Raw genomic sequence first — 11579 nt, 5'->3', positions numbered from 1 at the left:
TTTGTATACAATAATACTTTAAAAATTAATTTAGTAACTCTTTAGGGAAAAATATCTTTGGAAAACTACAAATTTAAAAAAAAAAAACTTCTCATTTTTTCTAAAAATACCATATATATATAAATATTCACTCACGTAGATGAGGAATGCGTTAATGGGCGAGCTTCGCTGTTGATTTTGTACTCAATACCAAAAAAATAATTAATTATCACATAGAATATGAAAAATACTGTCCTGCGTTAGCGTTAAAATAGGCTACAGTGAGAGGAGCTTGGCCTTTCTCTTATTAGTGTTATCATTAAGAGACTATATCTTGTAAGAAAACCAAAATCCTTGTAGCAATATATTGAGATTACACATCCTTTAACAAAGGAGGGCAACTAGCACCTTACATTCGGGAGATTTATAGCAAATATTATCAACTCAACAAGTTTGATTTCAACATAAGAACACAACCTAGTGTTAATTATATTAACAATTTTTCATGTTCTACCTCCAACCTTGTTTGTTCCTGGTGAATCATTACACTCACAAATCACAATTTTAAGCATACCGATCTAATATATTTTACATAATTTGTGAAGCAATGCTGCTAAACTCTGTTCAATTTTTAGTAAACACTGTATTGATGACCCCCTTCAAATCATTGCAGCCAATAATCTCCAGCTCCCCCAAATCCAGAGTTGCTAATGATTTTTTAGCTGACATGGGCACTATACACTTCTTATATCCTAGTTTTGCCACTGTGTTTACTCTTTTGTCCATCCTTGATACCTAAATCATAAGCAACAAAACAATGTTTTGCACCTGTCAATGTAGGGTCTGTGAAGGAACGAAAAATAGCTTGAACTTGGGTCTTCTTAGTAGCCTCAAGTTAACCGAACAATAAAAGATAATAACCGCACTGGTCAATGCAGTACCAAAAAGTTCCAGCATTTCAGCTCAACAACACTACCCTCCAAACAATATCAAAGTTCATCAACTATGCTATAAAATAGATTTTCTAAGACTAGATTCCTGTTTTCATTAGAAAATAGAATTTGAGATTCAGCATAGGCAAACAAACTTAAGTAACACTACCTCTGGCCCCCTGCCTCCCCCCCCCCCCAAAAAAAAAAAGGGATTGACAAGGTAATTGTAGTAATAGGGAAAATAAATGTTTACCATGCGAAGCTCACCACCAAGGCCAATTTCACCAATGAATGCAACTCCACTGGGAATAGGAAACTCTAAGAAGCTGATCAAGACATGAGACACATGCTTGCTTATCAATTTAGATCTCTCTCTATATATATATCAAGTATTTGTCGCAATAAACAGGTAAAGATAAATTGTTTAGATGCTCTGTTCAGGAACTTGAGGGCCTGGTTTACCAAGTACTATGGTGTCATTACTAATAAAATGGAACATAGCCACATTATTATATGAACCAGATATGTGATATAATGGAAGTGAAATAAAGAAACAAGTAAAAATGTATATTCTAGAACCATCATCTAATAAAAAGAAAAACTCATGCCTGCTACAAATTGAAGCTGCTATTGCAAGATCCCCAGCAGTCTCTGTCAATGATACTCCACTGACAACATTTAGAAAAACAGCCTGGTTGAAAGAGTAACTAAAGTTACACAAGTTTATAAAAAAGAACATCTAATAAAGAATATAAACCATACTTGGATGAAAGAGTAAGAATTAAACAAAATTAAATACAATGGCTAAGAAGTACGGAGCAACTTAGGTCAAACAAAGTTTCATTTCATCTTTTTCTAAAACTAAAAGAACCACATAGTCAAACATACTCTCTAACAAATGAAAAACAATGGCTAAGAATTGAACAAAGTTTAATTCAACTTTTTCTAAAACTAAAAGAACCACATGGTCACCATACTCTGCAAAATGGAAGTTACATTTCAACATATTGACAATGACTGACAAAACATGCTAAAAACGCAATGAATCACAATCAAACAAAATTAACAATCTCTTTTGATAAGGGTGAAGAAGGAAAAGAACTTTAAACCAGAACTGGAGAGCACACCATAAAAGACAAACAGTAAAATAGTAACTTACATTCTCTTGGATCTTTAGACCAGCTTGCTTGGCAAGGACCTATATTAAAAGAGTCAATACAGAATTGCAGCCTTGTAAATGCAGGATAGTAAAATATATAGAATTGCAACATTGTAAAGCAGGATAGTGATATCAGTGTTACCAAAAATTGTAAAAGCACACTATATGATTGATTCCATACTCAAGTTATAGCAATTGATTAGCCCAATACTTGAAAGTATAAAGGAATAAAACAAATAACTTTTAAATTATTCTGATATATCTTTGAGTAATATGAAAATGAGTCTCCAGTCCTAGCCCCCCAGAGGAGAGGAGAGGAGAGTTTTCTGATATGAGTTGACTTAAATGCCAATGTCAAAGAAAAAGTCCTTTTAATCCAGATGACGAAAACTGAAAAGTCAAGTAATTTAAGTTGTTCAGCTAATATTAAACTATTAAATTAATTATAAGAGAATTTACTTCTGAGATTCATAATTAAAAAAATTATCCACATCCTGATCAGAGCACTTCATTCCTCAACTTTCATTCATAATTAACATTTTGGAAAGCCTTTACCAATGCTTGCCAGCAGAGATACAAGAGGGATACTTTCAGAGTAATACTCCTAACTTCTATATTTGACAAATTTCTTACATGTTAATAAGTGGGCAATTGCCTAGCCTTGAGGTTATGGAACATTTGAAGGTTGGCCTCATTATCTTACTAAAGGATCTGCCAGCATTGCAATTAAAGTAATAAACCAGAACATGACGACAGAGACTAGCAGTGAGAAAATGAGCATTTAACTACCTCAATTGAGGTAGGAGACTAGGAATCACATGATACGACATCAGATACAACTACATTCTTCTGCAAAAAATCTTATAAACCTACCTAATTAAAAGTAACGTATTGAAAAAGACAAACTTCAAGGCATATAGATGAAATGTTTACAGGAGAATGAAATAGCACTTACAGAGATAAGCATGTCGGCTCTACTTGCTTGGATTCCATTCACATGTCTAGAAACCGTTGAGCTAGATACACACAAGGCCTAAACATGATTATGGAAGTCCATTAACATCATTTGTTGGACAAAGATACTAACAAGAAGCATAGCAAAACTATGGCTAGAAAGAATACTGGAAAGTTTCCCCTTTATTTATTCAATGCCTCGTGTATTTATTGTATGCCTCACCCTTTTAAATGCTTGCTAAAAACCATCAACAATTAACTGAAAAAATTAAAGATTTACAATCTAATACAAGCAAACGTCATCAGATTCATTTTCATAAATATACACAATCATAGCTCTTCTGGGTAAAATAAGAGCTTCAAAGCAATGTTTTAATTTGTTCGTTGAAGAACTCCTTGCAAGAAAACATTTTTCTACCAAGTCTCCCAGGAAACCCTACTCCAAACACAGAAGGCTTTTCCCCCATATATATTCACTCCAGTAAGGAAAGAGATCAAGCTGTTTAGACCTGTTTTACCACAAATCACTAACTATGCTGCTATTTCTGAATTGGATTGTGGTTCAATTTGGTACTATTAATGTCCAAGGACTGGTCTGAGCAACACAAAAACTTGTTTAAAGAAAGAAAAGGGGGCAGTTTTTTTAATGTACAAAAGCTCCACTGACAGAAATGGAAGGCAATAAGAGGTAATATCTTCACTGGTATATGGATTTTGAAAACTAACCCCACAAAACCTTCCAAAATCGTATTTTAGTGAATCCTTCTAATTGGGAGGATTGGGAAGGAAAGGACCCAGTTGAAAGTTACAATTGTATAGAGGAAATGACCAATGATATTTTATTTCAACAAATTAAGGATGCAATTCTAGAAGTACATGATAAAAATAAACTATACTTCATATATCATAATCCCCATGCAAGGGAAGAAAATCTAAAGTATAATTATTTAACTTCACTGCTTCTCCTGAACTCCAGATAATCATTTTAAATATATTACTCGATAGTCAATAAAATAATAGAGCCTATACCCTTTGCAGTCACTAAAGGATCAAAACTCTTGGAGGACAAAACATTGTTAGAAACATGAAGCAAATGAGAAAAGCAAAAAAGTAAAAGAAGAAAGTACCTGAATTTCAATAAGGAAAGCCCGAGATCCATCCATAATTACAGCAACAGCAAGTCCAGCTAAAAACTCCGAATCAGAGTTCTGGTCACTTAAAAACATCTCACTGGGGTTTAAAACAACTTGCAGTCCCAGTTGTGACATTTCAAATATTCCTAGCTGATAGTAGGTAAGCCCATCAAGACAACAACCAGTGATTGGTTCACATGAAATATTTGAGTAGAAAGAAATCAAACCTTTAACAAGATCTTTAACACAGAAAAACTAAAAGAATGATGATGATACAGGATACAATCAAGTTGAGCATCTTCAAGCCATTCATCTTAAAATTGAAACAAAAAGAATAGTATCTCGGTCATTGGTACCTCATCAACTGACCCAAAACGATTCTTCACAGATCTAAGCAAACGATGTGATGAGCACTTTTCCCCCTAGAAATGATTGAAGTGTTATCAGAACCAAAAAATATGATCTGAAGAACTAAATTGTAGAGCAAAGCATACTACTTCTGAAATATGAAATATATCGAATCTTTGAAGAGTATAAAATAGTACAATAGGTTGCAATCAGCATAAGAAACTTTCAACAATTCCAAAATTACAAATTTAAGCAAAAAAAAAAGAAAAGAAAATCTAATCTGTTATATTTGAATACAAATATCCTGGAAAACAGAAGCATCCTATTCATCATCCATGAAGATTAAAGAGAATGCATCCAAACTTTTGCAAAGTTGAGGAACATTATGCCATTTAGATTTGAGTTAACAACCGACAATGAACTATTTAAATAAGCTTTATTTTCTATGTTTTATAATAACAGGGCACTAAAAAACAGTCCTAAATTGCGATAACCTGTAGATTTGTGTCAGGATTTCACTCTATTTTAATAAAAAAGAGAACTTTTCTCCCTTCTAAAATCCGTGCTAAATTTTCTCCATTTTTTGCTGCAAACACTTTGCAAGTCCATAAAAAGGCAGATATTTATTGAAATATGAATGCTCATTTTACTTATGCAAGTTCCCCGAGAGAAAAGCTATTGAATATGGACAAGCACCAAAATATGCCACTTTAAAAGATTTATTCTTAAAAAATGGAAGGGGGAAATAAGCTCAACAAAGATTAAGAAAAGGAGAGATATAATAAAGAAAGAAATCCACACAAAGACAACAAGATTAGTAATAGTGAAAGAAAAGAGGCAATGGTACCAACTTCCAGATATAAGACAGCATCTACAATGTGCTCCAAGACACGAGGTCCTGCTATATCACCAGATTTTGTTACATGTCCAGCCTGACATCACAAAAAAGGATTAGAAGAATAGAAAAGTAGACTTCAGAACCAATAGTGTGACTGGATAAAATTAGAGCTGAAAAAAATTCAGTATGATACATATATCAGACTACTTGTGCAACATATTCATTCAACAATTTTTTAATATTTCTAAAAGTGAAGTGAAGACTGAAGGAGGTAAACTACTTGAGCACCTTTTTCATAGAAACAAAGTGTTATAATCGAATTTATCGCCAAATTCTGCAAATACTATGAATGTTCTCAGAAATAACCCTCTCCATCCCTAACTCTCTCACATCCCTCTTTCCTTACAGATGATCAGTCATCTTATCTCCTTTCCATTTTTTACCAAAAAGCTTAGCAATAAAAATAAATAACCAGTATTTATCTCACTTTTGCAGCTTATGAGCAGTTTCAAAGCCAAAATGCATCAAACACTTCTATTAGAAATAAAAGAGCTAAAATAAAATCAATCCAAAACCACATGCATAAAAACTAAAATTACAAAAAGCCGAGCGATGTTATAGGAAATTTCAGATTTCAAACAGCTAAAATAAAGGAACAGCCACAAAAATTTCAGATTTCAAACAGCTAAAATAAAGGAACAGCCACAAAAGAGAAACGCTTGAGAGCCATCCAAACCACATTCATAAAAACTATCTCTAGATTAATCAAACCACTAAATCTCATTTAACAAGTTAAACAAATATATTTTTAAAAAAGGTAATCAGCCTATTTGAGAGTAAGAACTTTATGCTTACCAAAAGAACTGGGATGTTGGTTTTCTTTGCAAACCACAATAAAGCTGATGTACATTCCCTGACCTGTCATTGACTAAATAGTGTCACTACTTAGCAAATATGCTGACCTCCCCTTCCCTAAAAGTTACACATATATTGTTAATCCTAACACCTTAAAAAGGAAACCGGTTGGACTTTATTTGAAAAAACAGGATTACTTGAGGAAGAACAAAATATTACCAAGGGAAAATGGTTTATAAGTAGTGCCAATTACTTGAAACATATAAGACTCAGAAGTCAAACATTTCCATATGTAATGCAAGATTAAGGGACTCCTTAAAGGCCACGGTGAGAAAATATTCCAACCTGAGGGAGACCTCCAGCACTTCCGGTGACTTCCTTTAAGTATACCGTCTGAATTGAATCAACAATTAGAGCCCGTGGTGAGAGGGACTGAATTTTCGTCAATATGTCCTGAAAGGTAGCAAATCCACCAATTATTTTAGGATTCACCAACTGGTTCTCTGTACATGGAAAATCGTAGATTTCATTTTTCACTAGAGTAAATCAGTAACATTCATTCAATTTGGAAGAGGTGGACAGAAAAATTACGTGGGAAAAAGTTATGAATAATATTTCTCAACTATAAGCATTTATCCAGAATCATTTACCTTAATCTCAGTACCAGCATAAAGGTAAAGTTCATTTGCTCCAATCTTCATACGTTCAGCTCTGCTGCTAATTTGTTCAACACTCTGCCATGAGGAACCCAGACACAAATTTAACTCTCTAGATACCAAATAAATCATGCACGTGGTAAAACAGGCACAATAATTATAGTGCAAAGGTCAATAACTCATCTATATGTACAACTATAAACTAGTAAAGCTTTGACAGTTGAGCGTGATAATATAGATAGATGAGTGTGAGGCTGCACCAAAACTAACCTCTTCACCAGATACATATACAACACAAGTAGGTTGATAAGAGTCATGCCCTTCAGCAATTAGCGCAGCCATCTTTCAAGGAAGGATAGAACTTAGCAGTATAAGATGGGTATTACCAATTAAAAAATGTGAATATGAGTTGATGACAAAAGAACCTTCTTTTTTAAAAAATCCAGAACAAAGAAGCATGAACACCCCAAATGCTAAAAACTCTACCTGCAACAGAAGGGTGCTCTTTCCAACACCAGGATCACCACCAATCAAAACCAACGAACCTGTAAACCAGGAAAAACATGCACACAAGAAATAAGACATAAGCTTCCTCTATGAACTCAATATATCAATTTTAAGCAGTTAGTTAAAGACAAAATTGGATCACACTGTCATGTTTTCTTTCTTTCTTTTTCAAACTTTTTTGAAGCAATAATCACAAAATTAATCAGCACGGGGATTATGCAGACCAGGAACAACGCCACCTCCAAGCACTCTAGCAACTTCACTTCCAAAGGGTCCAAACCTACATATCAAGCATACCAAACAAAAAACATACATCAATACAAAACTAAGCACAATCAAATCCTTTAACATTTTTTTTCTCGGGAGAGAAGGGGGGGACCCACATTGGAATCCGGTAATCCGTCTTCTTAACCCCACTGTTAACATCAATCAATTTTACAGGTTCCACATCCCCTGCATCCCCGAAAATTCCAACCCTCTGTTCTTAGTCTCCACTTCCGAAAACCTCTTCATCGTCCCGGAAAAATCGCAAGAACGGCAAACTCCCCACCACTGTCCATCTGAGTACCCACAATTCTCACAAACCCACGTAACTCTACTTTTCCCTTTCTTCTTATTCCCAACTATGTCCCCCAATCCGAACCCATTAACCGAGAACGCCTTCTTTCGACTCATCCCATCAGTGTTTTCCTTGGGGATATAACGAGCATTTTCGGCGATCTGGGTTTTGTCTCCATCGCTCAAATTAGCATTTTTTTCCTTCCCATAAGTCCTATGGGTCTCAAAATCCGCATCTGTTTTGTCTCCTGAAGCCGACTCGTTACCCTGGGTAATGCCTTTGTGTCTGCTGGTAGGCGTAGAAAGGTCGGGGGTGAGTCCCTCGTAGGCGGTCCAGGCATGCGGTGTTCTTTGGGTCCCATCGGTTTCCAGGGAATTTAGAGAGAAGCGGGGATTGGAGGAATGGAAATGGCGGGAAAATAAGGAGAGGGAAATAGGGGTTCTGGAGAGATTGCGATGAAGGAAGTGAGTATGGGTGTAGTAAATTGATCTCAACACTTTCATTTCTATGATCTGCATAAGAGAAGCCGTGAAGTAGAATGGAAAGGGAAGGGAGAGCAGGGCAGTTGGTTTTAATTCTCCATAAATCAGGGTTTAGCTTAGGGTTTTAGTGGAAATATAAAAAGGAAAACACCCCGCCAATGTGTGGATTCATATTTGGGCTACTCCCGTCTTGTACCATCTAACACTTAACTAATGCTTCAACTTCGAAACAATAAATTAAAAACATCCCCACCAATTAATTTACATAATATTTTATCTTTAATAAAATTAATTTTTTATTGTTTTCTCAATGGTTTGATTAGACTTAAATACAATATATTTTAGATAAAAATCCCATGTTATTGTTCTTTCAAATAAAATAAAACTATAAAGATTTTAATCAATTCATTGTCTTTCCACAGTTTCTCTCCATCGTTCATCATCATCATCATCACCGTCACTATTGTCCTACGCCGTTCAATCCGCCCTGCTCCAAAATACTACTCTCTTTCCCTTCTTTCCAATTTGTTTTCTCATAAAAACTCTTTGAAAACCTCAAAATCCATCCTTGAGCCTTGACCTTCCTTGTTTCCATTTTTTAGTATGTATTTCCTCTCGCTGAACTCTTTCTTCTCACCGTTCGGATTGTCGAACGGACACCTGGAAACCCTCCGACAATCTAGTCTTGGTCTCGGGTTTAAAACTTATCTTTTTTTGGCTGCTAGTTTTATTGTATTGTTCTATTTAGTTTATTGTATTGTGGGGGTTCAACGATGGGAAAGTGGGTTCTATTAGGGATAGGGGGCGATGGCAGATGGGTATGGTGGTTCTGTTAGGGGGCAATGGGTTTGGTGGGTATGCTGCACCGGGGTTCTGACATTGCTGTATCCAATTTGCTAAGACACAACTTGAGTTTGAGAATAGCAATGAATGCCAGCACATTGGAAGAAGCTAGAAAATGTTTGAATAAGCTCAAAGATGCAGGTTTGTTGCTTAGCAGTGATGAAAATGAACTGGAGATTCAGTTGGAAAATGTTTGAGCGGCGGAGCAAGGATGATAGTAATTGTGAACGGTGGTGTTGGGAGAGGAAGAAACGAAGGATGAAAATTTGGAAGAAAGAAAATTGAAAAAAAAAAAGTTAATTAATTAAAAGTTTTTATTTTTCCTTTATAAAAATGAAAAATTGAAAAAAATAAACTAAATGATTTTACTTGTGTCAGTAAAATGATTGATGGTGTAATACATGTTTCATAATCTAATTGGGTGAGATGAAAAATTTAATGGTATTAGTTAAAATAGTATCAAGTTGGTTTATGATTTTTAAGGTCGTATTAGTTAGTTTTGAAAAAAGTTTTAGTAGTAAGTAGATGTAAATTATCAAATTCAAGTTTATTTGATTGAGTTGGCAAGTATAAATCACCTTCAAAAGAAGATAGCATCAGAATGATATTAGACCCATTAATTTTACAAAATAAAGGTTATTTAAATTTTAATTTAATTTTTTTCTATCTTTTAACTATTAAACTTATATTATTTATTAAATCATTCAAAAATAAATGGATAATTTAACGCTTAATAACTTTCTTGATGTAATATAAATCACATAAACAATTAATTTATTTTTTAAAATTTAAAATATTCTAAGAAGTTATAAAATTATTTCTAAAAATTATTAAAAATATTTTTATTTTTAAATTATAATTAATTGTTAATGTAGCATATGTATGGATATTAAGTCAACAAAAGCTTTCATCTATTTTGAAACGATTTGATAAATAATATAAATTTAATAATTAAAAGATAAGTAAAATTAAATTAGAGCTACGATAATATTTTTTTAAATAATTTCGTTATAAGTTTTGATTATATTTATTTTTTTGACGCAATATTTTGGAATTACCTATAAATATTTCCAATAAAAAGGTAAAATAAGTATTATGTGAAATATAATTGGAAAATGCATATAAAATATTCTCAATCCTTCCTAATTATGAGATGGTTGTTTTTTGGTTGCGCACAAATGCAAAAGCATTAAATGAAAAGAAAAAAAAAAGAGCAGATAGATAAATAGGGGGGTTTTTTACCCAAATATATTAAAAAAAATTTAAATACGTAAATAGGTTGTCAGTTAGATTAATTACTGAAATGGTATGTTTTTTTAATCGCGTCTATCTGACAGGCGCGAATCAATTTTTTATATTAAATTTTTTTTAATCGCGCCTATCAGATAGGCACGAATCAATTTTGTATATTAATTTTTTTTCGTTTAATAAAATATTATTAATTTTTTCCCAGATCAGTATATAACCCGGATATAGATACGAGGCGCGACTAGTTGAGCCTATCTGATAGGCGCAACTAATTGAGCCTATCTGACAGGCGCGACTAGTTGTGCCTAACTCAGAGGCGCGAATGGTGGGGCCCACTGCTGCTTATTTTTTCCCTATATATACCCCTAAAAATCAAATGAGCACAGACATTAATTTTAGCAGAGGAACAAACACAAAATTTAGCAGAACGGAAATAAGAAGATAAGGAGAAGAAAAAAAGAAAGGAAAACAAGAAGAAGGATAAAGTATTTTGGTTTATTTCTTTTTAAATAGAATGTAGAGTCTTGTTAGTAATTTTATTATTTGAAAGTTATTTTGTTAGGTTATTAATTTTGTTAGCTTCTGAATGAAAAATTTTGCATTAAAAATTTTATGTAATTTTTTTGCATTTCGAAACTGTTTTAAGAATTTTGAATTTTTTTAACAGATCTAGTATTGAAGATAGAGAATCAATTTTTTGTATGAGTTTATTTTGATGGAGAAATTTTAACAACAACCATGGGATGTATATTTGAATGTCGCAAACAAGTAGCAATGAGATTTAATAGAAATATCTCGTTTGATGATATGAAGGAAAAAATTAGTGAAAAAATTTAAAGACGTTGTGGGAGAATGATATCAAAACTTTTCTATAAGTTTCCAGTTTCGACAGATCCAATAAAATTTACTGAAATGGAACTTGTAGACGATAAAGACGTGAAGAGAATGATCGCTCTTTATTGTGGGACTCGGAGCAATCAAAATGCACCGATTCAGTTATTTGCTAAGTTAGCTAGTGTGGAGGCAACTAAAAATCCCACTCCATTAAGTGAAGAAGATAGAGTTCAAGAGTCGTATATGGTGGTT

General features: G+C 33.5%; 1 protein-coding gene across 1 annotated transcript; it reads right to left on the bottom strand.

The window, feature by feature from the left end:
- Positions 1 to 436: 436 nt before the first annotated feature.
- Positions 437 to 8594, bottom strand: LOC107913887 (DNA repair protein RadA-like). The gene is given in 16 exon segments (XM_041102980.1): positions 437 to 774; positions 1165 to 1237; positions 1520 to 1602; positions 2071 to 2109; positions 3026 to 3103; positions 4152 to 4307; positions 4514 to 4579; positions 5357 to 5437; positions 6199 to 6261; positions 6544 to 6651; positions 6849 to 6932; positions 7125 to 7196; positions 7341 to 7399; positions 7586 to 7641; positions 7745 to 7823; positions 7826 to 8594. Coding segments are annotated over 16 exon segments (1881 nt in total). The 5' UTR covers positions 8439 to 8594; the 3' UTR covers positions 437 to 603.
- Between the last annotated feature and the right edge of the window lie 2985 nt (positions 8595 to 11579).

Source organism: Gossypium hirsutum, chromosome D10 (genome assembly GCF_007990345.1).
Source record: "Gossypium hirsutum isolate 1008001.06 chromosome D10, Gossypium_hirsutum_v2.1, whole genome shotgun sequence".
NCBI classification, from domain to species: Eukaryota; Viridiplantae; Streptophyta; class Magnoliopsida; order Malvales; family Malvaceae; genus Gossypium; species Gossypium hirsutum.
The sequence above is the reverse complement of the archived record's forward strand: the minus strand, read 5'-3'. Positions and strand labels throughout refer to the sequence as shown.